At 49.1% G+C, this 26,848-nt stretch overlaps 2 protein-coding genes across 4 annotated transcripts; both read left to right on the top strand.

The window, feature by feature from the left end:
* The first annotated feature begins 3,363 nt into the window (after positions 1–3,363).
* Positions 3,364–8,954, top strand: LOC136467552 (DNA polymerase alpha-associated DNA helicase A-like). 3 transcript variants are annotated; one of them, XM_066466306.1, is made up of 6 exons: positions 3,364–4,595; positions 4,717–5,000; positions 5,427–6,464; positions 7,785–7,953; positions 8,176–8,333; positions 8,462–8,954. In XM_066466306.1, exons 1-6 carry the CDS (start codon positions 3,551–3,553, stop codon positions 8,708–8,710), a joined length of 2,943 nt encoding a protein of 980 aa, XP_066322403.1. In that variant the 5' UTR covers positions 3,364–3,550; the 3' UTR covers positions 8,711–8,954. The 3 variants fall into 3 exon arrangements, with proteins under 3 accessions (XP_066322403.1, XP_066322404.1, XP_066322402.1); XM_066466305.1 differs by lacking the exon at positions 7,785–7,953 and having other exon boundaries at positions 3,404–4,595; positions 5,427–6,492; XM_066466307.1 differs by lacking the exons at positions 8,176–8,333; positions 8,462–8,954 and having other exon boundaries at positions 3,403–4,595; positions 5,427–6,492.
* Positions 8,955–15,459: 6,505 nt separating this feature from the next.
* Positions 15,460–17,505, top strand: LOC136466052 (uncharacterized). Its single transcript, XM_066464549.1, has 3 exons — positions 15,460–15,546; positions 16,157–16,246; positions 16,918–17,505. The coding sequence occupies exons 1-3, from the start codon at positions 15,460–15,462 to the stop codon at positions 17,503–17,505; spliced, it is 765 nt and encodes a 254-aa protein (XP_066320646.1).
* The last annotated feature ends 9,343 nt before the right edge of the window (positions 17,506–26,848 follow it).

Here is a 26,848-nt window from a genome sequence, read left to right as displayed (position 1 = left end):
TTTGGAGCAAATGGACTAAATTTTAGTTCTCCTCATTTGCCCACTTTTAGCCCACCTATTTGAATCCCCATAGACTAAAAGTGGGCAAAAAGTGCATAACTAAACTTTTACCATAAGATCCAAAAAAAGGTCAGTCAGCCCATGATCCAGCGTAATTCAGAGCATGATATAAAATATGGACAACCTATAGCTACTGCCAGTGCCAGCCCTAGGGGTAGGGCACGAGGTGCGACGCCCGAGGTCCCAAGCGGAGAAGGGGCCCAAGCCCAGGTATACAAACCTCCAGGTCCTATAGTTCATTAGGCATTAGCAAACTAATGAGAAGATGGACATAGAACTGGCCAGACGGTCCAAAAAGACAACATCGATATTTTTTTACTAGTTTTCTTTTCCCACGGCCCTCCGATAGAGAGTAGGCAAGGAGTCACGCTGCACACATCACAGTCTGATCGTGAGTTCACGACGTGCGCCTTACACACGCAGAGCTGGCGAGCTGCGCCGCCGCGAAGAGCTAGACTACCGAAGACATGGACACGGCGCACGAGAACGGCGACCAAGCAGGGCTCCATGACGACGACGTCTTAATTCTTGGCTTCTTACGAATTGCGATCACCGATCAGTTGTTTAGGCCCAAGATATTTTTTCCTTTTTATTTTTAATCCAAATTAATTATCTGTATAGTATTATAGACTTCTAGTACTTTGTACCCATATAGTCATATATTTTTTAATTTAGGTGTTAGAATTTTAGAATGTTACCTAAGAAATATTTGTCATGAGTGAGAAAAGAAAACGAATATATTGTTTTTTTAATCTACATTGTTCTTCGATAATTATTATACATCTACAAATATATTACTTAATCTACATTGTTCATCGATAATTATCAGACATGTTAAATTAAAAACATATTATTAAATTTGATTTCGTTTTGCAAGTAAAATTAGTACCTATATATTATAAGATTTTATATATGTTTGAGAGAGCCCGTTGCGACGAGATCCTCAGAGGACCCTTAAAATCCTAGGACCGGCACTGGCTGCTGCTAAGAATACTTAGGTTTTCCCTATCCTAAAGAAGTCACTTGAAAACGAGTCAAAGCGGAGGTCGGCTTTGTTTTAAAGAAAAGAGAATGAGATGAGCACATGGCTCATCAAATTATTTTAGCCGGAGATCTGCTATGCCCGAATATTTTCCCGATCTTTAACGGTAACAATTCATGTACCAGCAGAAGTCAAGTCTTCTAGATATTTAATCTTTAATCGAATAATTAGGAGTGAACTAATCCGTCATTGAAACCTCTATACCAGAATATAACTTGCTTGTGCTGATAGTAGTTGGCAACTGCAGTATCAATCAAGCTCTTCTCACCAATAAAATATACTCCAAATAATCTGTTGGCCAAATAATCTCTCACCGAGTCAAGCACCAAATCTCAGATTCGCTGATAGTACTCGGCAACCGCAGTATCAATCAAACTCTTCTCACCAATAAAATATATTAGAGACCAATTTAATTGGATGTCCAATTAATATAATCGGTGTGTCTCCTGCACAGGTGACTGACCATCAGTCATCTTCAACCTCGCGCCCTCCTCGCCTCCTACCCTGCGCCCACCTCGCCTCCGCCGGTCTTCCTCCTCGCCTCGGCCAACAGCTTCATCGACCTGCCCTTCTCCTCGTCCTCGCCCTTGCCGCCGCCCACCGCCCCGTCGTGACGCGCTAGGGTTTCACCGGAGCTCCGCTGCCGCAGCTCTGGCGAAACCCTGGTGCGCCCGCAACGGGCGCCTTCTTTCCCTCCCCCTCCTTTTCCCGTAGCGAGCTCCGGCCATGGAGCTCCCGTGCCCCGACCTAGCCGGCCACCTCCACCGTCGCTAGGGCAGCTAAATAGCCCTATCCGTCGTCCCCACCGCCTGGCCGGCTTTCCTCCCCAAACTCTTTTTCTTCCAAGCCGCCGGAGTTAGGGAAGAAGGGGGTGGGGTGGGCACGAGCGCTGAGGAGGAGCTCACTCGCGTGCGAGAGAGACGAAGAGCATGGGGATGCGGGTGACTGACGGCGCCTTATCAGGTGACTGCAAAGGAGTATTTTATGATAAGATATTCTATTGGCCAAATAATCTCTCACCAAGTCAAGCACCTTCAAACAGAGCACTGATCCGGTTGAATAAATACCAGTAGTGTTCAACGACACATTACTAATTTCCGTCTAATCAATCACAGGAGTATAAGAATAAATGTAGCCAACGGCAGCGAGACCAAATAATAATAGATGCAGTAGCACAAACTTGATTTCTGAGTGTCTCGGCAGCACCAAATATTTTCATTTGACTAATGAAATTCAAACGATATCATAGGAATGCTTACAATACGATGCAATCAAAACCCTAGAATAAAAAAAAAATGGTCTGAAACAAATTATGTAAAAAATTGTTAGATGACAAAAACTTATTTGTATAAGTTATGTTATTCATAAAGTTATTATGCAAAAATTATGCTAGAAAATTTGTGTTGAGAAATTGTTATTATCATAAGTTTGTCTACAAATAGTTATGAATAAAAAATTGGGTTATAAAGACAATATAGAAAAGTTATCATGATAAGTTATATATAAAATTGTGTAAAAAACTATATAAAATTATGATAAAAAATTTATGGTGATAAATTTGTTCTTTAAAATGTTATACACAAAACATTATACATAAAAGTTAACTTTCTAAGAAATGTTATACACAAAGTATAATACATAAAATTTGTTCTGCAAAATGTTATACACAAAATTATGATGATAAATTTGTTCTGCAAATTCTGTATAACACAGGAAAACGTATAAAACATTAATACAAGAAACAACAGGAAAAAGGAAAAGGAAAATGTAGGAACAAAAAGCAAAAGCAAAAAGGACGAAAAAAGTAGTGCACGCAAGTCTATCCGATGCCATACCACGGCAAACGCCACCGTCCAGGCGGGCGGGCCATGTGGTCCGCAGGCCGCGCATGCAAGTCGACCTGATGCCAAACCAAACAGCACCCTCATCCTGCGATGGAGCAGCGCGCGGGGACAAACGAGGCCCAGCAGCGTGCGAGCCACCACCATCACCGTGCGATGGCGCGGCGCGCGGGGACAAACGAGGCCCAGCAGCTTGCGAGCTCTGTGGTTGTGGAGCGTTCGCTCGGAGAACGTCCGTCCAATTAGAATTAATGAGGCCGCCGAGGCACGGCAACCGCGCGAAATCAAACCAGAAGACGGCACTTTACTTGCTCACTGCTTCGCCGCGCGCGCGTATGGAGGGGGACGGAGCCCGTAGCCGCGCCCTGCGCCACCAGTCGCCGCGGCACGCTCCGCGTGCCACGCCATCGCCGAAAAATATCAGCTTTCCACGAAGGGTTCATTCACCTGCAAAGGTGAGCCGCTCGTCGGTCCTTCTGTCAGTTGGTTCGCTCGTTCCCGCGCGCGCGCGCCTCCTCCCCAACGCTGCCTCCGCCGCGCGACTGTGCGAGCGCGTCCAGCGGCGGCGGAGGCTGGGGCTGGGGGCCGGGCAGGCAGTAGCAGCAGCATGTCGCTTGATATCCTCTCTGGCAAGTTCTTGTTCTCTTCGTGCGCCGCCGCAAAGCCTCCGAGCAAGAAAATGGTCACGTTTCTCGCTGCTGGTGCTTCGCCGTCGACGCCGTCGAGGTCAACGTCATCCAATGCCCCTTCTCTTCGGCCGCGGCGCGTACGGACCGTGCCATCGAGCCCCACCAAGCAGACCCCCCGACCTGCCGTCAGCAACACCAGCGGCACCGCGAAGAGGCGGGTGCGGAGGAGGAAGGCCGAGGAAGAAGAGAAAGGCTTAGGTGGTGGTAGAGGAGGGGGCGAATGCGTGCCATCGATGGAGGAGGCGTCCATCAGCGTGGCGACGCTGTACCAGAACGGCGATCCGCTGGGGCGGAACGAGCTCGGCCGGTGCGTGGTGGAGTGGCTCAGGCAGGGCATGCGATCCATGGCGTCCAAGCTCGCCGCGGCCGAAATGTCAGGCGACCTTGTTCCCACGGCATTGGCTCTGGAGTGGGCGTCGGCGGAAGGCAGGCTTGGGTTCGTCATCCAGGCGCAGCCTTACCTCTCGGCAGCGCCCATGCCCCAGGGTCTGGAGGCGCTCTGCCTCAAGGCCTGCACGCACTACCCCACCCTGTTCGACCATTTCCAGCGTGAGCTCTGTGATGTTCTGTTGAGTTACCAGAACCAGGGGCTCATCTCGGACTTGCGAGTCACGCAGTCATGGAGGATTTTGGAAGAAATGGCCAATTCTTCAGAGCACCAGGCTGCAGTGCGAATGACATCTCCACGGCCTAAGGCCGTGCACAGCAGCATCGGTATAACCCTTAGAAAAGTGAGGCTGATGCAGGCCAGAATTGAAGAATTTGTTAGACATATGTCAGATCTTCTTCGGATTGAGCGGGATGTGGAGCTGGAATTTACACAGGAGGAGCTGAATGCCACTCCAATGCTAGATGATGATTCCAAGCCACCCAAGCCTGTCGAGTATCTGGTGAGCCATGCGCAGGCTCAGCAGGAGCAATGCGACACCATTTGCAACTTGAATGTGATCAGCAGCTCCACTGGTGAGGGAACAATTTCGGTTTACTTCTTTTCTTTTATGTTCAAATTTTATCCTCAGTTATTACTCTGACAGATTGAATGAGAAAAAATGTTTTCTGCTGTCCCAAATTGCCACTTTTGCAGGGTTGGGAGGCCTGCATTTGGTTCTATTCAGAGTTGAAGGTGGGCATAAGCTGCCTCCAACTACATTGTCTCCTGGAGACATGGTTTGTGTGCGAACATGTAACAGCCGTGGTGAGGGCGCCACTTCTTGCAAGCAAGGCTTTGTTTATAATCTTGGGGAAGACGGTTGCAGCATAACTGTAGCTCTGGAATCACGCCATGGTGATGCTACCTTCTCTAGGCTATTTGGGAAAAGTGTGCGAATTGACCGAATTCAGGGATTGGCTGATTCTCTTAGATATAAGGTATTGAAATTCTGTCACATAACTAAAATGTCTTTGCTTTAGTGCTTTCATCAGTCAGTATTAAAGATCGTTTTGAAACTTGTCAGTGATGTGATAAGAATCTTATGTAAATGTTTGTAGTATATCATGCACTGCAACTTTACCTGGTGCAACTATGGCTCCTTCAAGCAACTCTGCATTAAAGAGTCAATCAGCCATCCTTCTGTTTACATGAACTGAAACCTTTTCTAATTTTAGTGCATATAGCAATATATCCTGTATTAGATTGGTAAGAAATAGGCAAACCAGATGTTGGGAATGCAAGCGTTAGAAAAGGGATATATGAAGTAAATAAATCTTATTCTTGCCTTGTTTATTTCCATCATTATGTATCTTATTACACAATTGAAAAGTCCATCTTAACCACTAGAGCATTTGATTTGGCAGAGGAACCTTGAAGCGTTAATGCTTCTTCAAAGGAATGGTTTACAGAAAGACAATGCCTCCATTGGCGTTGTGGCAACACTATTTGGGGACAGTAAAGACGTGGTGAAGATGGCGAAGAATAACTTGACTGATTGGGATGAATCAAGTGGACCTGATCTGAGTCTATCAGAGAGGTATGCATTTGATGCCTCCCAGTTAAGGGCTCTGAAATTAGGCTTGAACAAAAAGAGGCCCATTCTAATAATCCAAGGGCCTCCTGGCACTGGAAAGACAGTGTTGCTCACTGAGCTGATTGTGCGTGCTGTCAAGCAGGGCGAGCGTGTACTTGTGACAGCTCCAAGCAATGCGGCAGTCGATAACATGGTTGAAAGTTTGTCGAGTACTGGATTGAACATTGTTCGAGTTGGGAACCCTGTTCGACTATCACCCTCTGTTGCCTCAAAGTCCTTGGGAGAGATTGTGAATTGCAGACTTCGACAATTCAGGAAGGAGCTTGAGAGAAAGAGAACAGATTTAAGAAAGGACCTGAGGCAGTGCATAGAAGATGATTCTTTAGCTGCTGGCATTCGCCAACTTCTGAAGCAACTCGGAAAGGATCTAGAAAATAAAGAAAAGGAAACAATCAGAGAAGTGCTCTCTGATGCACAGGTTGTGCTATCGACTAATACAGGGGCAGCTGATCCACTCGTCAGGAGAACTGGTTCCTTTGATGTAGTAATTATAGATGAAGCTGGGCAAGCGATTGAACCAGCCTGCTGGATACCTATATTGCAGGGGAAACGCTGTATTCTTACCGGCGACCATTGCCAGCTTGCACCCGTTATACTATCGAAGAAGGCCTTGGACGGTGGGCTTGGTAAATCTTTATTGGAAACAGCTTCATCATTGCATGATGGATTACTTACTACAAGACTTACTGTCCAGTACAGAATGCACGATTCAATAGCCATGTGGGCATCTAAAGAGATGTACCATGGATTGCTCAAATCCTCTGGTTTGGTTGCTTCACATCTTCTTGCCGACTCTCCAGTTGTCAAGGTATCCACATTTGCACTTTTAGTTCCAGGTATGAAGTGTGGGTGATCTTGCCTAGTACTCTCTCATTCAATGCTCAAGGATCATGATCAAACTCCCTTCTATGCATTTTTTAATAAAAAAAGACGACTTCCTTGAGCACTAAATTAAAAATATGTAAAAGTTGATCCCAATGAATTCACTACATTGTTTAAAGGAATCTCATGTCGTTGCCATTTGATCGCTAATAATCCATCCTTCACGAAGGAAAAAACATCCATCCTTAACCTCTACAACTTTTTCCTATAGGGTTGCTGTAGGCCAATTATGCTAAATTCAGGGATCTGTTGAGCTTTAAGAAAGTAGATTTGTTAATTTGATATGCTATGTTTCTATCAATATCTGTTAAAAGCATCCATTTTTTGACATTGAAGATTGAACAAACGCTTCATAAACAGCGATGAACAACTATATTGCATTGGTTTTACAGAATTTTCTTGATGCTCATCCTCAATTTGCTTGTTTCATTTATGTGTACTTCAGATAGGCAATATTAACTTTTTAATCATGAGTCTCATGAGCTAATCTACCTTCATGATTCCTAAAAAGGGTGCCTTTTGAGTTTTGTGTAGTCAAACTGTTTGAATTTTGGCCATATATTCTGAATATTGAGACACATTTAAAAATGATACGGCTAAATTACTCTTCAAAAGTAATTTAGAATTTTCTGTGTAAATATATCAAGATAAAAGTTCGCGTTCAAAGTTATATCTTGGGCGTATAGCTGTCCAAAACAACACTTTCGTGTTACTGTACGGAGTTGTTTGTACCCTGACAGTTCTGATTAGTTGTTACACGGTTACACCTATTCACAGGTTGTAGACAGTTTGTTTGTTTTACTGTTCAGTTCAAGCTGTGTGGCTATTATGTACGGTGTTGAGGATAGAACCTATTGTTGAAGATTATAAGAGCCCTAAATATAACGTCTTTACTAATCCTGAATCCTGTTGGTTTTACTCTACTTGGATTATTTAGCAGATAGGCATGAGCATGTATTTGAGCTTAATTTGTGCTGAATTTCCAAGAAAACTTATCTATACATCACCTCTTGGTATTGGAGATAATTGTTTGCATGATTTTTTTTTATGTATGAAAGAAACAGTTGGATCCAAACTGCCTCTGGGACCAAACCCGAAGTGTCTTCGTTCTTGTTTTCTTATTTTATTTGAAACCCACACGTTTTTCTTTAGGATTTTTTTTGTCATGACTGCACTTTGTGTTGCTAGCTAGCCTGAATCCTTGAACAAATGCAGACCTGTCAATTGGATCTTTTGTTGATTTCAGGCTACTTGGATAACACGGTGTCCACTGCTCTTACTTGACACCCGGATGCCAAATGGAGCCCTAAACATTGGTTGCAAGGAGCACTTAGATCCTGCAGGCACAGGCTCGTTTTATAATGAAGGAGAAGCAGATATAGTCACACAGCAAGTTCTTAATCTAGTACTCTGTGGTATATACACACAATTTACTTCTTTACTTGAACACTGCACATCGTTGTATCATGCTTTTCTTTGCATATTTCGTTCATGTTCTATATTCCTATTTCATTCCTGTTGGCTATTGATTAGGATTAACAGTTACTAGTTAGCCTTGATCAGCGGAACCTACTTATCCCTAATTTTCTATGCTTGGATTATTGAGCTGACAGGCGCCTCAAAAATCATGGTTGCAGGAGTATCTCCAACTGCAATTGCTGTTCAGTCACCCTACATTGCTCAAGTGCAATTGTTAAGAGAGAAGCTAGAAGAATATCCTGGGCTTTCTGCTGTTGAGGTTTCAACCATAGATAGCTTTCAGGGGAGGGAGGCAGATGCAGTGATCATATCAATGGTAAGCACTGTAGCATGTGTGCTCTCTTTTTTAGTCCTATATCATAGAAGTATGAATGAGATTCACAATAACAAATCAATTCGTTTTCCATTACTTTATACTGAGGTTTATATCTGTATCAATTCTAGGTTCGCTCGAATCCACTAGGAGCTGTAGGGTTTCTGGGCGACAGCAGGCGCATCAATGTGGCTATTACGAGAGCACGGAAGCACGTTACTGTGGTTTGTGATACCTCCACTATTTGTCACAGCACCTTCCTTGCCAGGCTCCTTCGCCATATCAGGCGGTATGGCCAAGTAAAACACGTTGCCCCTGGTTCCTTGGATGGGGTTTCTGGCCTCGGCTTCAGTCAACCTACTCTCCCCTCTATCAGTTAACACTCAGGACAATTACAAGCACTCTATCGATTGACGCAAACACCTGAAGGCTTTGTAAATACACAGGAGGATGAATATTCAGGAAGAGGAAAACTTCAATTTCCTGAGTATCATTAACCTATTTCTTGCCTGACACAATGCTCCTATTCCTGTAAATACATTACTGTCGACAAGGATAGGATACTCGGTACAGATTACAGAAATACAGACATGTACAGCACATTGACAGTTCACAGTTGAGTTCTAGGCTTTTCATTTATGATTTGTCGGGTTTATAAACCCAGGTCCCTAATGGGTCCGCTTCTCAGCAAAAGCTCGGCCCAACAGGTGACATTACAACGACGCGCGACTTTTGGGCCGGCCCAGATACCTAACGACAGGCCGGAAGAGCGATCCAGTCTCCGACCGGAAGGCCTGGCCAAGGAGGGGACGACACTCGCTTCTGACTCCGACCCGCTTTTTCGACCGGAAGGCCTGACCAAGGAGGGGACGACACTCGCTTCCGAATCCGACCCGCTTTTCCGACCGGGAATACACTGAACCTCTGCTTACGGCTCTTCTCCGACCGGCGCAGTCAGAGCTGACTGGGAACGACCGATCGGGGACGCCTGTTCGGTGTGGACCCAAGAACAAGCGGAGCAGATAAGGTAAGACGCTCAAGTCAAACCGCAATACCGAGGACCATACCCTGCACACCTGCAGAACAGTACTGCCAGACCATATCAGAAGGATGCTTTGCAACCTTTCAGATATGTCAGAACATGAACAGTGTTGTGGGCGCCGACACTTATCCTACAGTATGGTAGGCGTCAACATTTGCCATACCAGAAGAACACAATGGAGCCTACCACATGCATCTGCGCGTCAACAGTATTGTGGGCGCCGACAAACCATCTTGTACCCGACGATGTGGGCAACAAGACTAGGTAGCACACACACTCTCTTTCTCTCACACTTGTAAGGCCATCCCCTTCACCTATAAAAAGGGATGCGCTCTCTCCCAACAGAGGACGGAGGATTCCGACTCACTCTGCTAAGCTTTAGATATTCTGAGCACTCGAATAGCTCTACGGCTATAGAACTCTAAAGCTACACAGAGCATACGTTTCAATACTTAGCGCATGTAGGAGCTCCCGTCACTCTTGGCGCTTCAGTCCAGAGTCCGACCAGACCTCTAACACCCTCATCTTATTCCCACTCGTTTGTAATCCCATAATAAACTTCGAGCACCTAGGCTCAGGAATAAAGTCACCGACCGACCAAAACTGGACGTAGGGCATGTTGCCTGAACCAGTATAAACCCTGTGTCATTGAGTGCTAGGCCACATCCGATCACAACGTATGGCAAAACTACAAATATTCACTTGTTGGTCACTTTTCGCACCGATAGTTGGCGCCATCCGTGGGGAGGACGCCGTACGTTCACGCTTTTGGTCATCAGATGGCCCACCTTTCCGCCATCTTCGTCATGACGGGCTCAAGCGATACGATTCGCTTTGGCTCGCTGAAGTTTCCCACGCTTCCACCTGTTGGGATGTGGGTTCCTCCTGTCTTTGAGCCATCCCAGACCTTCCTCTTCAGAAGACTAGACTTCGTCGCCGACCAGCTCGGCGTGCTTCGCCTTCACGAGGAGGCACTTGTCCCAGCGCCCGTCGGAGGAGGAACGCCCTCCGTCGGCTCCTGGCCACCCGATGACCTCAACGACGAGACACCTGCGCCTCGCTCTGAGCCCACGCTTGGCTTAAACCCCACTGTAAATAACGTACATATTGTTCTTTACTCGCTATTTAATGTCTTCCGTCGACTCTCTGGAAGGACCCCGTTGTCCTCACCACAATCACCGTGCGACTGGTTCCCCAATGGCCTCGCGTCCCCCATGGACGCGTACGCATGGGGGCTCAGAAAGATGCTGACGTCGCCCCTCTCACATCTGAATTCATGGGGATGGCGGGCTATGCTCCCGCCTCTTTCCATGACCTCATGGATGATGAGGTTGAAAGCGACGGCTCTAGCATCGGCGACGTCGTGGCACCTAGCCACCCTCTGTCCCGGGAGTGCGGTATGGCGGACGCTTTAGGACAGCCGCCGGTGATAGCGGAGTCTCTACAGACTCACACCCCTCTGGACCCTCATGCTGAGACCCTCACGCGAGCGTAGGAGCACGGCGAGGAGTTACGACAATGGCGGCAGAGCTAGCCGCCACCTGTGCCGGCGCGCTCGGCGCAACACACTACGGCGGTGATGCCCAAAGTTCGCTCGGGCTGGCCAGAACATCACCGCTACGGCGATGCTTCTGCGCGGCCTTCCCAAGCCTGTCGACCCCTAGGAGGAGGCGATCCACCAGAACCTTCGGGCGCTGGTGGAAACCACCACCGTCCAATAGGTGGAGCGCTCCATGTCACGACACCAGCTCGTAGCCTCTTTCCCTACCAGGGGAATGGGGGTGCACCAGTCAAATCGCTCCTTCCACTCACCACTATAGTCACCGGGCGAGGAACAGGAGGACACAGCTACACCATGGCCTGACCCAACGCTCGCTCCACACCAACCACCTGTGCGTGAATGGCTTGGGCCGAACCGAGATGCTCACAGCATCATCAACAATCGGCATCAAGCCCGGTGTGATGATGATGTCCATCATGAGGCGGTGAGAGCAGGCGTCACGGGCCTTGGCCGGACCATCGGGGGGAGCGGGGAAACGCACCCTAGGCATGGTCGCCGACCAGACGATCGGAGTCCCAGCCCGGATGGCCCTAGGACCATGGACCTTTGGCCGTCATATCCAGAAAGCACCATTCCCACAGCGCTTCCGACTGCCTACCAACATCGCCAAATACACCGAGGAAACAAATCCTGGTATATGGCTTGAAGACTTTCGGCTCACCTGCCGAGCTAGAGGAGTGGATGATGACCATTTCATCATTCAATACCTCCCCATCTGTGTGGGGGAGCATGTTTGAGCATGGCTCGAATTCCTCCCGCCTGACAACATTCGCGATTGGGCAGATCTCAAGAGGATCTTCATTGGGAATTTCTAGGGGACGTATGTCCGTCCTGGGAATTCCTAGGGCCTCAAGAGCTGCCAGTAGGAGCCCAATGAGTCCCTATGGGATTACATCCATAGGTTCCCAAAACAATGCAATTCCCTTCCTAATGTCATTGACTCAGATGTCATCATCGCGTTTCTCTCTGGGACAACCTGTGAGTCCTTGATCCACAAGCTCGGCTGTCTGAAGCCCTATACCACCCGCGACCTGCTCGACGTCACCACGAACCACGCCTCCAGTGAGGAGGCAGTCAGAGCGGTCTTTAGTGGAGGCCGAGACAAGGGCAAGGCCAAGCGCAAGGACTAAGACAAGGGCCCCTCCATGCAAAGGGGCAAAAAGAACAAGAAGGATCGGCGTCGACCTGCCAAGGCCGCTTTGGTCACCGTGGCCGATCGTGCGGGCAAGCAGCCCCAACAGGGCTAGCCTGACCACTTCGACAAGCTCATGGAGAGCCCATGCACCAACCACGCCGACCCCGTCAAGCACCTCTACAAGGATTGTGAACTCCGCAAGCGCTTTCTGTGATAGTCCGACGGACCAAAAGAAGGAAAGGGCAAGGAGGTAGCGGCCAAGAAAGGAGGCATGGCGGGCAAGGATAGGGACAGCTTTCCTGATCCCGAGGAATGCCTCATGATCTTCAGGGGATCCGATGCCATCTACTCCAAGCGTCAGCACAAAGTGCGCTATAGAGAGGCATGCATCGCCGAAACGTCCATCCCCTCTTTCCTTAGCTGGTCAGAATCTCCGATCACTTTTGATCAGAGGGACCATCCTTCCTACGTCGCCAGACCAGGTCGCTACTGTGGCAGAACCGCCTAATCTAATGCCTCACAGGAGTGTTTGTCTTCCCTTAGACACTAAGCACTCGAGGGAGAACACTAAATTACTCGGTTTCGTCGGGCACACCCCAAGGGAGAACCCGAAAATCCACATTTTTGCCATCAGAATCACAAAGGAGAGAATAAAGCTTACACCATTTTAACCATTTCTTACATCGCTTTACATGTACATCAGAGTATAACATTTATTGTTATGACAGCGGAATGAAATCATATTATCAGAGTATGAATAATTTAATTGAACAGCGGAACATAAACATGTGATCAAAGTTATAGCAGAAAAATAATTAGCTATTCATGGCATGACGAAGCATTGATAAATAAACTATGACAACAGATTATCAACTTCCATTTATAAAAAAACATTTTGTGAGAGTTGTAAGTAAAAACTACAATCGCAGCATAAAGGAATCCTCGCTGAGCCCACTAGGAGGTATCCACACACAAGGGCCAGCTCTAGCATCCACCTGTCACCTGCACTAGGGGGAATAAAACCTTGAGTACTCAATTGTACTCATCAAGACTTACCTGATAGGAGAAAAGAAAAGACTCCAAGGATATGCAAGGTTATTTGGCTTGTGGGTTTATTGCATTTGTAGGAAGCATTACTAAGCGTGCATTCTTATATTCGAATTTTATTAATAGCTGCATTGGTTCATTAACTAACCATTCTATGTAAGCACCTGTGCTACTTTCAAGTAGGTGGTAAGCAATCAGATTTTCCTTTTCCATCTTCCATCTTTCATCTTTCAGTTCTTACTACGATGTTAAACCGTAGACAAGCCGTACCGGATTTTCCGGCGATTCACGAATCAATGCCCCTAGCTGGGTACCCTGAAAACACACGCCCCGCTTGTACCCTAGGCACAAGCAGGACCAACCCATCGCTCTCCTATCTCGGGTGTCCAGGTCCCTGTCCAAACTAGGACTCTAAGCCCCCGCCTCTGAGTCCCGGACTCAGTGCGGTGCAAGGACCTCCTCCACCAAAATAAAACCCTAACAGTCGGTCCAGAAAGAGTTGGATCCACGACAAGAGAGCAACAAGTCTTCCAAGCGCCCATACACAAGTATGTGCTCAGGATAATAAGTCTATGACCTGCCTAGAGTCTTATGCAACGATCGGTCCTTAACCGACCCGACAGGGAAAAACAGTGTAACCAAGCCGTGCCCCGCATCCACGGCGACACAACCTCTTACACCCACCAATACCCAAACCATATCCCTGCCCGGTCACCATTTTCCTTCCACCATTTATATTTTCCCAGTGATAATAGTCCAATAATATATTTCCTATCTCTCGCGAGTGACAGCCATCACTTGACTTCTACCGGAGTCCTATAGCATAGCAGTCTATACGATCCTGTCATACTAGTAAGACCCATTGGATAAAGATATATATGCAAGTGGGTTTCATTCAATTCCTTAAAATTTAATGCACAAATATAATTTAAACTGCAGAAAAGTAGGGGTTATGCACCGGGGCTTGCCTAGGTAAGATATATTAAAAGTTAGTATCTGCATCTTCAGATCATCCACCATCAATTGAATAGAAGCCCATTGCATTATCTCCTGGAGAGAATACCCTTGCACCATCTTCGAATTCCCAATCATCCTTTGATCGATCCGTTGATCCATCATCGCACCTATATGATATGCATGCGATGCAATGCAAAAATGTAATTAATCAACTGCAATCGTGACTCGTAAAATACGACGTACGCCTCTAGAGTTATCAGGCTAGTTCTAACGACGACTGTACTTAGGCTACATATACACGTTGTCGGATAAGTCGTTATTTCTCAACAATTCTTTTAGTTATATAAACTAAGGTGTTTCTTTATTTTATTCTATCTGATTTACTATATTCGAAATAAGATATCATTGTCTATCTAGCAACTAATTATTCTAGAGCTACAAAAATTATAGTGAGTACCTAATATTGCTAGGAGCCTATAGTATAAATTTTATATTCAACAATATTACCAATTGATCACAACCATTCCTATAAGTTTATACTTTTATAATATTAAGTACCTTAAATTAATTATATAGCTTCCAAGAACATTATCAAACTATGTGAACAAAATATACTAACAGGTAGATCATGATTTTAGGAACTCAACAAAACTGGTTTCACTATTTTATGATTTTTTTTATTTGATTCATTACGGATTTACAAACTTTAGCCATTTTAAACGATTAATAAAACTAGCAGAAAGCAAAAAACGCACCACAGCTGCATTAGGCCCAGTTGGTCAAGATCGGCCAGCCCAACGCGAAACCCAGGCCGCGGTGGCAAAGGTGACCCAGCGCGTGGATGGTGGCCCCGGCCGGCCCAGCAGCGTAGTAAGGCGCGGCGGTGGCCCAGCAGACGAGAGCAGCCCGATTCAACAGCAGGCAGGCCCAGGCGGGTTGGCACAAGGCTGGCCCAGCGCTAGAACGGGCACAGGCGGTGCGCAGGCCGATAGCTGGCATGGTTGGGCCAGACGTGCAAGCCACGGCCCAACAGGCCGTGCAATATTCATAATGTATTCCGGGATTATTTTCTTATAAGAAAACGGCCACAAATTAGATGTGACGCAGGATGACATCAACAAGCTATCACGCACAGCCAGCCGCTAGCTTACTCTGCTTGCTTGTGCGAGCATGGCGTCTCGCCACTCATGGTGCGTCTGTGCGCGGTGAAGAGGAGGCAAGGCAGAGTAGGAGCCGCACGCGGGGAGGATGAGCAGGAGCTGGGCGCCGTTGAGCAGTAGACCAGGCATGGGACCGAGGAGCGCGCGCGCTCGCGCGCAGTGGTCGGGCGGCGGCGTAGTCTGGCGGGTGTGGACGAACCGACGAGGCGGCTCGGGCAACGGCGGTGATGGCCGTGGAGCAGCAGGGAGCACAGGCGCCGGAGGAGCTACGCGTGGCGAAGCTACTGCAGTGGTGCGGCCACGGCGGTGTTGAGGTGCGAGGCGAGGTGCTGTGGAAGGGCAGCGCTGTGGCACGGAGTAGCTCGGCGTCGTTCGACCAACTACCAATACGAATAGAGGCAGCAGCCGCATGGATTTTAGTTGCTGGAGTTTAGCTGCCAATACGAATAGAGGCAGCAGCAGCGTGTTCGGCCAATTGCCAATACGGTCATCGCCGTGCCCATGACGCTGCTGGAGTTTAGTTGTCCGCTGTCCACGCCAATCAATAATATACGAAGCATGGAGATTTGGGAAGGCAGTTCGCACGAATGACACGGGAGTGGACCATGGCACGCGCTGTCGGATCGCTGGTTGCTTCTCACCGATCTGACTATGCAGTGTGGTGTCGTGGACTAGTGATGATTGATGCGTGCGTTCCTTGCTTTAGAAAAAGGAAAAGGAAGGCAGAGAAGCAGAGGTAGACAGACAAGACAGGGCAAACAGGGGCAGACAGAGACATGATTGAAAGAAAGACAGGGAGGAACAACATCTGGTCAGTATTTTATAGAGTGCAGACTAGTATGACTTGCACCAAAGAACTGAGTACAAGAAGCTAGCTAGAGTAGGCAACACAATAAAAATAGGTCCTGGCGATTGTGCACGTAGGTAGTTGGAGGCTTGGAGCTCAGCTTGGCAGATGCAGAGGATACAACTATACAAGTAAAGGCAGACAAGGACAACACCGAGGCAGGCAAGGTCAGAGACAAGACAGGGACATGTGAACTCGTGAATTGGAGCGATGTGCCAAAGTCTCAGCCAGGAGGAGAGCTAGTACTAGTGCCGAGAATCATGAGAAGATGTGATGGTTGTTGACGCTGCAAGCCAATGCCGTAGCTTGCAAAATTTTACTACTAGGACGACGAGATCATTAATTCGACGGGACAACTGAGGCAGTGGCTACTCGGCGGTGCGGTAAAGTACCTACTTGATTGGCGCTCATATAAAAATTCAGACGTGACGCAAGAGATGAAGAGAAGGACACGGGCACAGGCAAACGGACATGCCGGGGTGCAGAGCACGTATCGTTCCGGCGAGGTAGGTGGGACGAGTGGCCAGCGACACTCTCATTTTTATTTCTATTTCGTTTTAAGTTTTAACCCGATTAACTTCCACCAATAATTATTTCACACAAAAGTTCATACTTCGCACTAACCCATAGAGACAAAATATTTAAGCGTTATTTAATTACTTTGCTCAATATAGTTTGCTAAAAATGGTATTTTAAACCTAAGCTCAATATTTAAATTTTAAAATTCGAGAAAGTCGTTCTGGAAATTTTTCTTAGGCATAAATTGCGGTGCTAAACGAGATAGTAACACCGGGGGTGTTACAGCTACCCACTCGTCGTTGACCCCATTGTTCGCAAGAAGCGCCTCACCAAGGTGCTGATGGATGGAGGCAGTGGCCTCAACACCCTCTACGTCGACACCCTCGACGCCATGCGCATCCCCCGATCGGAGCTCCGCCGAGTGAGCTCTCCCTTCCACGGCATGATCCCGAGGACGCAGACATACCCACTCGGGCAGATCGACCTACCCGTCACATTTGGTGACCAATCTAACTTCCGCTCGGAGGTCCTCACCTTTGAGGTGGTAGGCTTCCTAGGGTCCTACCACGCCATCTTAGGGCGGCCATGCTATGCCAAGTTCGTGGTGATCCCCAACTACACCTGCCTCAAGCTAAAGATGCCGGAACCGAACGATGTCATCACCGTGGGTAGCACCTTTTCACACTCCTATACGTGCGACCACGAGCATTACGAGCTCACCACTACCGTCATCAACTCAGCCGAGCTCCCTCAGCTCGAGAATTTGTTGACCCCGGTAGTCCTAGACTACAACAAACCAACCTCCTCAACTGTCTTCCACCCAACTGAGGAAACTAAGGTGGTGGGGATCGACCCCACCGACCCAACCAAGATGGTGTGGATAGGGGCCAAGCTCCCGGCTAAATAGGAATGCGAGCTTGCCAACTTTCTATGCACCAATCATGATGTCTATGCATGGAAACCTTCTAACATGCTGGGCATACCATGGGAGGTCACCGAGCACGCGTTACGCCTTGTCCCGGGCTCAAAGCCCGCCAAGCAACGACTGTGTCACTTTGACGATGACTGGCGCAGGGCCATAAGCGAGGAGATCACCAAACTCCTAGCAGCTAGGTTCATCAAGGAGGTTACCACTCCAACTGGCTTGCCAATCCTGTTCTTGTTAAAAAGAAGACCAGGAAATGAAGAATGTGCGTTGATAATACGGGCCTCAACAAGGTGTGTCTGAAGGACCATTTTTCTTTGCCACACATAGACCAGATTGTTGACTCCACCTCAGGATACAGAATACTCTCCTTTCTGGATGCCTACTTAGGCTACCACCAGATCACGATGAAAGAGTTCGACCAGCTCACAACTTCATTCATCACCCCGTATGGTTCATACTGCTATGTAACCATGCCTTTTGGTCTAAAGAATGCTGGTGCCATCTATCAACGGTGCATGCAGCAATGCTTCACCGACCAAATCAACCCGCTCGACTAGCCTGACCAAGTCAAGCGGCCAAAACCAACAATCGCCATCTATGTTGATGACATAGTGGTCAAAATGTCTCAAGCTTGCGACCTGATCGCGAACTTGGCCGCAATGTTCGCAAACCTCTGAAGGTTCAACATCAAATTGAATCCTAAAAAAATATGTTTTTGGGGTTCCGAAGGGGAAGTTGCTTGGATACATCATGTCCAAACACGGTATCGAGGCCAACCCCAAAAAAATCATTGCCATCTCCAACATGGGCCCTATACGCAACATCAAGGGCGTACAAAGGCTCACCGGTTGTTTGGCCGCCCTAAGCCAATTCATCTCTCGGCTAGGCGAGCGGGGGATGCCTCTCTACAAGCTTCTAAAAAAGACAGACGCATTCGTCTGGACTGAGGAAGCACAACAGGCTTTGGAAAGCCTTAAAACGTCACTAACATTGGCCCCAATCCTAGTCGCTCCCGAATAGGGAGAACCCCTCCTCCTCTATGTCGCGGCAAGCAACCACGTGGTGAGCACCACCCTAGTCATTGAAAGGGAGGAGCCGAGACACCACCTAAAGGTCCAGCGACCCGTATACTTCATTGGTGAGGTACTCACCAATGCCAAGGTTCAGTACCCTAGGTGCAGAAACTTCTATACGCTGTGCTGATGGTGACCCAGAAGCTCCTACACTACTTCACCAGCCACGAAGTCATAGTCATCACTTCATTCCTGCTGGGAGACACCATCCACAACTGTAATGATGCGGGATGGATCTCCAAGTGGGCGCTCGAGCAAATGGGCCACAGCATCAGGTATATCCCCGCACCGCTATTAAGTCTCTGGCTCTCATGGACTTTATCGTTGAATGGATGAAGGTCCAGCTCCTGACCCCAGACGTCACCCATGAGTACTGGATGATGTACATCGACGGGTCCATAATGGTGCCCGGCTCAGGGGCTAGAGTGGTTCTAATCTCCCCGAACAGGAGCAGGCTCCGCTACACGATCTGACTCCATTTTTTGGCCTCAAACAATGCCATGGAATATGAGGCCCTCATCAATGGACTGCGCATCGCCATCGAGCTTGGTGCTACACGGCTATACGTCCGCAGTGACTCAGAGTTGGTCGTCGACCAAGTCATGAAGGAGTCCTCTTACAAAAGCCCCCTCATGGCACCATACTACCGGGAGGTGTGCAAGCTCAAGGACAAATTCCAGAGGATTGAACTACATCATGTCCCCCGAAAGGACAACGATGCCTCTAATTTTCTTGCAAAATTGGCTATCAGGTGGGTTCTATCTCTAGATGGGGTCTTCATCAATGACCTTCATGAGTTGTCTGCCCGCATCCTAGAAGGTCCGGTCTAGACACACCCCAATGCTAATCTAGCACTCGGGGCCTTCGACCTCGGTGCCTCTATGACAACGTCACCCATCGACGTCGCCATGGTAGCACTCGATCAAGCCAACTGGAGAGCACCACTTCTCACCTACCTCCTCGAGGAGATTCTCCCACCAAGACGTTCGTCGCATTCGGTAACGAACATTACAAGTGAAGTTCGTCGAGAGTACTCATGAAGTGCGTCCCTACTAACCAAGGGAAATAGCTCCTCCTCAAGGTCCATGCTAGAATCTACGGACATAAAGCGACCTCGAGGTCGCTGGTCGAAAAAGCCTTTCACCAAGGTTTTTACTGGCCCACCACACTACGAGATGTAGAGGAGGTCATCCATATGTGTGAGGGATGCCAGTTCTACGTTCGGCAAACTCATTTGCCGGCATAGGAGTTTCAAACCATCCCCATCACCTGGCCATTCGTGGTCTGGGGCCTCAACATGGTCAGACCCCTCAAAAAGGGCCTAGGCGGCTTCACTCACCTACTCGTAGCGGTGGACAAATTCACCAAATGGATAGAGGTGAAGCCCATCACCAACATTCGCTCAGAAGAGGCAGTCAAGTTCTTCCTTGACATCATCCACCGTTTTAGTGTTCCTAACTGTATCATCACTGACCACAAAACTAACTTCACCGGGAAGAAGTTCCTAGACTTCTGTGATGGATACGACATCAGGATCGACTAGGCCTCGGTCAGACATCCACGTACTAACGGTCAGGTCAAGCGGGCCAATGGCATGGTCCTCTAAGGACTCAAGCCACGTATCTTCGACCGACTCAATAAGTACACTAGGCGATGGGTCGCAGAGGTCCCAGCGATCCTTTGTAGCCTGAGAACGACCTCGAATCGATCCACAGGGTTCACACCCTTCTTCCTGGCCTACGGAGCTAAAGCAGGCAGTGTTGCCCTCTGACCTCGACCATGGCACCCCAATAGTGATGGCCTTCGACCGAGACCGAGCGGTGGAGGCTCAGCGGGATGTGGTCGACTTGCTTGAGGAGGCTTGTGAGATGACCATCATCTGCTCCGCTTGCTACCAACAAACTCTCTGTAGGTACCATGAAAGAAATATCAGAGGGAGGATCCTCGAGGTCGGTGATCTCGTGCTCCGAAGAACCCAATCAACCAAGGAGAAACATAAACTCTCTTCACCATGAGAAGGACCCTATATGGTGACTGAGGTGATCCAACCGAGCGCCTATCGACTAAAGGATGACAACGACAACGTTCTCACCAACACATGGAAGATCGAACAGTTACGCCGTTTCTTCCCCTAAAACTCGGTCTTACCACTTTCTTTCATTCAACGTTTGCACCTACAAGCACCCCAGCTCGAACACTCTCGGTCTGGGTCACTTGAGGGCTCCACGAGGGTGCGATACCACATCTTTTTTTTACTATCATATAGTAATACTTTTTCACCCAAACAAAAGGGTAGTCCGTTCATTTATTTGCCCTATGTAACTTATGTTTTAAACTCCTGACCGATCACACCCCGCCATGACCTATAGTTTCGAGCAGTTGAGCCTCATGGGCCATGCCCGAGTTCTTAAGGTTGCAGCCTATGGGTCAAACGGGCAGGTGCGAAAAAGAAAGGATAAAAAACAAAGCTATGCTAGGGTGAAAACAAAGACGGATGGGACAAGCTTCCCCTTATGAGTGATTCCATCACAAAAATGAAACTGAAGTATTCACGAATACAAAAAACTGTTCACACGGGGGCTCCCCCATGAACTTATCCTTTACATATACTAACTGTTTCTACTCTAAATTCTATTATGGCCACTCGGCGGCATCAGCTGACGGCTCGGTCGATGAGGATAAGGGCAGCTCACCTTCCGACGGGACAACATTCAGCTCGGTCGGAGGTGGGACGATGCTCGCTCTCGACCCGGTCTCCACTCCGTCCATACGCTGGATGCCACCTTCTTGACACATGCCTTCAGCCACGCTCACATGGTGAGCCTCCATCACCCACTGTGCGGATACTTGCTTAGCAACCATCTATGCGTATGGCAGTAAGCTCTCCCCGGGCGCATGGATGGCATCCGCGCTCCAGCCATCGGTGTACCCTCTATAGATGGCGGCGAAGTTCAGAACTAGGTGGTGCATCGCCACCAAGGTCAGCACCCTCAACGTCCCATAGAACATGCCATCAGAGATAAGCGCCCAAACTTTGTTTGGGACCTCCGCCAGTTGGACGGCGGGCTTGCTGGTGCTCGGCGCCAACCCGAACACCTCGGAAACAACCACCTGGGCGACGTTGCGGATCTAGTCAAGCTCCCCCTCAAGAGCTCATCGCTCTTCAAGGGACTTGGCTAGCACCTCCACGCTCCGATCGATCGCCGCCTTGGCTGTCTCCAGCTCCCGCTCCAGAGAACCAATTTTTTCACCCATTTCTAGAAAAAGGACGACAGGTTTAGAAGCAAAGCAAAGGAAAAGCTGAGACATCAACCAAAGGTGGAACAAGTACATACCAAGGTGGGTGTTTTTGAGGATGGAGAGTCCCTCCTCTTACTGGGTCATCTTCTCGAGCAATCGAGAATTCGACTCCTCCGCCCCAAGCACCTGCCCTCGGAGCATGAGCACTTCTTGATCAGCCTCCAACCGGGCCTTCTGCTCCGTCTCTAGAGCCTCTAAGGACTCCTAGAGCACCGCCTCAGTCTCTGCTAGGTGGACCTTCCCTATGTTGAGTCCCCGCTGGGCAGTAGTCTCCCGTTCCATCGCAACTAGTTCCGCCGCCCGCGCTCCCATCGCCTCGGCCACCTGGTCTTGGGACTCACAGTAGGTAGATTCTAGCTAGTACTCAAGCACATCGACCCACCGTGACATCGTGGCTTCTCGCTCCATCCAACTATGTTCCTCTTGAAGGAAATGTGACTTGTGGATCGACGTCGCCTCTAACTCCAGTAAAGCGAGAAGCAAACATGCTGAAACAACTAGTGAAAGACCAAGGAGTCAAGTACAAATGCTAAAAACACATAAAGCTTACCTCCGCGATGCATGGTAGGTCGACTGAGATGGCCTAATGGATGAGCTCAACCCGCTCCAAGGCCTCCTTGAGCCTCGCCTTGGTTTGGGCGAGATTGGACTCCATCGACAGTCCTCGCTCCTCCAGCAAGTGCCAAAGCCTCACCTCCTCCTCATCGCGAAGGATGAACCAAGCCTTCCTCGGGTCATCGGGGTAGGGCCACACTAGCTCGCAGGTCACCCTAACCCATTGGAAGATCCAGCCATCACAATATCGTGCAATGACTGGACCATCGCCAACTCCTACGATGGCGGGATGGCTGGCGGCTCCACCCTAGTGCCTACCTCGTCGGAGCAGGGGATCTCCACTATCTTGACTCCATGGCCCATTGGTGGATGTTCTACCTCTGGCCTGGCCACGTCTCCTCCTGACCCCTCTAGCTCCAACCAGGAGGGCGAGCCATGTGTTCCTCCACCAGGTGAGGCAGGGGGCCTGGATTCCCTCCTCTCTTCCATCGTGGCTGTTGGGGGAGGGATTGCAAGGGTCACCTCTGACCCAACCTCCGTCGTCACCACAGGGATCACCACCATCATTGGCGCTGCCGCTGCCACTGTACTCACAACCGGTCGGGAGGACGCAACCCCTAGAAGGGAAGGTCACGTTGCCGCAAGTTTGCTTTCCCCGCCACTCGTCGCAACTCACTGCAGGTTGGGTCTCCACTCCTCCCGCATGGGAGGCAGGGCAATGCCCAGTCTCGTCAGTCCCTGGCCGCTATCAAACAAGTACAGGTCAGTCGCGCTCAAACAACTCAATGGTGAGATCGAAAAGGAACAAAGACACATACCAAAACGAAAGTGGCAGGTCCCTGAAGCCCTGACCCACTGGCCACTGCCCACCGGACGAGGACCGCTCATGGGTCATGACCCACGCCCCCTGGTATCAACCGAGGGAGGAGTCGACCCGGTAGGTTCCCGATCGGCCTATGAATGGCCGTGACCGCTGACTCATGGTGCACCCACTGGAGCAACTAACGGGGCATCTCCCCATTATGGGTTGCACACACGCGTCGACCCCGAAGACAAGGGGGTACGAGCACGCTCCTCCAACCGGCCGGCATGCCCCGCCACGCTCGGAGCAGGAGGGTACAAAGCCAACGACGCCTCTAAAGGGCGCGACAACCGCGCCCGCTTTGCCTCTCTCTCAATGGCAGAGTCTGAGATTGTGGCGTGCTTCCTTGATGCGGGAACGTCGCCGCGCCTCTTCATATCCCACCCACCACCGGTGGACATGGCCATAGGCTCATGATGCTCCACTGAGTTCATGACGACACCCCTATCTCCTTCATCCTCGGAGGTGCTCGCACCATCTCCGTGGGCTCCTCTAACTCGAGCTCCGCCTCCATGTCGCTCTAGTTTTCACTGGCCCACACCCGTCGAGTGATCTCCTTCTCCTTCTCGTGCCTCCTCTGAGCCTTCTCAGCTCTCTTCTTCTTCTTGGCAACCACTACCTCCTTTAGGGTAGCTTGTTGAGCTGCGCCCTCTAGCCCCCTCAAAAGATGCGACCTGGATTTGTAACCGGTGAGTCCCTATGAAATGGACAACTCGAAGTCAAAACAAAGGAGAGTAGGAGAAAAAAGGTCATGGAATAAGAAGAGGGGAGCACACTAGATTGGTCAACTTCATGACGTGGAGAGGTCTGTGCTTTCCTTCAAGGGACTCTTTGTCCCTCAATTGCAGCACCCGGTCGAGTCAACTCTAGGCTTTGTCCTTCACCAACTCCTCCAGTGAAGTGCGGTCGGGATCCCACATCAGCCGCCTCCTCTCTTCCAGTGGGGTGACTCGATGATAGAAGAAGGTGTGGAACACCCGTAGCCCATCGAGGCCATGCTACACCAGCTTCTGAAGCTCCACCTCGATGACCTCTAGCTTGTTCTACCGACTAGAGGGACCCCACAACCAGCTCTCCTGCCTCTTCGACCTTCTTCTGGTGAATGGCGAGAATGGCGCCTCCGCTGGGTTCCTGATATAGAACCACACCCCATGCTGAAAGCTCTAGTTTGGTTTTGGTGAATTGATGAAACCCTAAGTGCTAACCTAGTTTATCAAGTGATCATGAGATAGGTAGCACACCTCAAGTAGAGAAGCTTATGAAGATCATAGCATGACAATGGTGATGGCATGGCAATGATCAAGGGCTTAAAACTTGAAAAGAAGAAAGAGAAAAACAAAAAGCTCAAGACAAAGGTATAATTTGTAGGAGCTATTTTGTTTTGGTGATCAAGACACTTAGAGAGTGTGATCACATTTAGGTTTGATAGCCGTACTATTAAGAGGGGTGAAACTCGTATCGGAATACGGTTATCAAAGTGCCACTAGATGCTCTAACTCATTGCATGTGCATTTAGGATCTAGTGGAATGCTAACACCCTTGATAATATTTGTGAAAATATGCTAACACATGTGCACAAGGTGATACACTTGGTGGTTGGCACATTGGAGCAAGGGTGAAGAAGTTAGAAGTGAAAACAGAGGAGATGCCAGCGTCGGTCAAGTGACCGGACGCTGGATCCAAAATCACCGGACACTGGATCCAAAATCACCGGACGCTGATAGCCTGCGTCCGGTTATGTTGATTGGCGGTACAGAGGCTAGGGTTTACCACCGGACGCTGGGCTATGTCCGATCGAGGTGGACCGGACTCGTCCGGTCGAGGAAAACTGGTTTTTGACCCTTACTGTACTCGACCGGACGCTGAGGCTCCAGCGTCCGGTCAGTTTTGCCAGAGCGTCCGGTCAGCTTCATAGCCATTGAAAACTGATGAACAGCGTTTGAAGCTGGTGACACATGGCGTCCATCAGTGGACCAGACGCTGAGTCCAAGGTCCGGTCAGTTGGACCGGAGCATCCGGTCAGAGCGCAGTGTGCCCAGTGAAGGGGTACAACGACTCTATTTCATGGGGGCTTCTATTTAAGTCCTATGGCTGGCTGTGGCTCATATCTTTGGCCATTTTCATTGACATAGCAACCTTGTGAGCCTAGCCAAAGTCCTCCCACTCATCTCCATCATTGATTCATCATCATAGTGAGATTGGGAGTGATCCAAGTGCATTGCTTGAGTGTTTACATCTAGAGGCACTTGGTGTTCGTGTTTTGCTACGGATTTCACTTGTTACTCTTGGTGGTTGCCGCCACCTAGATGGCTTGGAGCAACGAGGATCGTTGAGCGGAGGGTGGTGATTGTCTCCGGCTCCGATCGTGGTGATTGTGAGGGGTTCTTGGCCTTTCCCCGGCGGAGCGCCAAAAGGTACTCTAGTGAATTGCTTGTGGCTTGTGTGATCCTCATCTTGTGTTGGTTGTGCAACACCCTATTGAGGGTTTCACGTGTGAAGCCAATTAGCGCATGAACCTCCAAGTGAGTGAATCGCCACAACGAGGAGTAGCTTGCCGGCAAGCAAGTGAACCTCGGTAAAAATCATTGTGTTCATCCTTTGATTCCAAGGTGATTGGTCTTCATTGTTATTCATCCTTGTGATTGATTGGTTCACTCCTCTACACGGAGGTATAACTATCTTGATCACTCTCTTTACATTATCGCAAAATAGTTGACAAGCTCTTTAGTGTAACTAATTGTGAGAGCTTGCTTGGTTGGTTGGTGTGGCTCTTTAATTAGCCTTTGAGAGCACACTAACATAGGGTAGTGTCATACCTCTTGTGTGAATCAACACTATCTAAACTAGAATTGTGGTAGGTGGCTTGCATTTTGAGTAGGCTAGCACAACACTTGCTTCGCCTCATAATTGTCTAACTATTTTATTAAGTGTTGTTGTAGAAATTTTTATTAGGCTATTCACCCCCCTCTAGCCATTAGGACCTTTCACATGCCACCCCCAATTGAAGTCGTAGGGGGAGTATGTGGGGTAGGAGCCCAACGACCTCAACTTCTTCTACAAGGTAGAGCCCCCAACCACCATGGTTCTAGGAGGCTTCCCCTCCGACAAGGCTCGCCTGGTGAAGATCCACCAGAAGAGGTCCTTGTGTGGCTCCATCCTGAGGAAGGCCTCGTAGATAGTGATGAAACCAGCAACGTGCAGTACCCCAATCGGATTGAGGTGCTGTAGCACCAGGCCCCACTCGTTGTGGAGCCCATGCAAGAACCAGTGCGAGGGATGTCCTAGCCCACACTCGTGGAAGGCAAGGAAAGAGACAACCTCATCGGCCTAAGGTCGTGGAACAGCTTCCCCTAACATAGAAGCCCTCCAATGAGCCACCTCCTTCGGCAGGAGAAGCCCCTTCTCAGTGAAGGCGGCCAGCACCGCCTCGTCTACGTTGGATGGCCTCTAGTTCGATATCGTGCTCTGGATTCATGAATAAATATGCAAGTTCTCCTCTCCCTCACTTTACCCTCTCTCTCTTAGAAACCTC

This window comes from Miscanthus floridulus, chromosome 7 (assembly GCF_019320115.1).
Source record: "Miscanthus floridulus cultivar M001 chromosome 7, ASM1932011v1, whole genome shotgun sequence".
In the NCBI taxonomy this organism is placed as follows: domain Eukaryota; kingdom Viridiplantae; phylum Streptophyta; class Magnoliopsida; order Poales; family Poaceae; genus Miscanthus; species Miscanthus floridulus.
Note: the sequence above shows the minus strand (reverse complement) of the source record. Positions and strands in the feature narration are given on the sequence as shown.

What these genes read in the sequence shown, in the direction of transcription:
- LOC136467552 (XM_066466306.1), top strand. Translation starts at nt 3,551, where the DNA reads ATGTCGCTTGATATCCTCTCTGGCAAGTTCTTGTTCTCTTCGTGCGCC. An exon ending in TGTGATCAGCAGCTCCACTG is followed by an intron (nt 4,596 to 4,716) that starts GTGAGGGAACAA and finishes CCACTTTTGCAG; the next exon opens with GGTTGGGAGGCCTGCATTTG. An exon ending in CCGACTCTCCAGTTGTCAAG is followed by an intron (nt 6,465 to 7,784) that starts GTATCCACATTT and finishes TGTTGATTTCAG; the next exon opens with GCTACTTGGATAACACGGTG.
- LOC136466052 (XM_066464549.1), top strand. Translation starts at nt 15,460, where the DNA reads ATGGCCGTGGAGCAGCAGGGAGCACAGGCGCCGGAGGAGCTACGCGTG. An exon ending in GCGGCCACGGCGGTGTTGAG is followed by an intron (nt 15,547 to 16,156) that starts GTGCGAGGCGAG and finishes TTGTGCACGTAG; the next exon opens with GTAGTTGGAGGCTTGGAGCT. An exon ending in ACAACACCGAGGCAGGCAAG is followed by an intron (nt 16,247 to 16,917) that starts GTCAGAGACAAG and finishes ATTGTTCGCAAG; the next exon opens with AAGCGCCTCACCAAGGTGCT.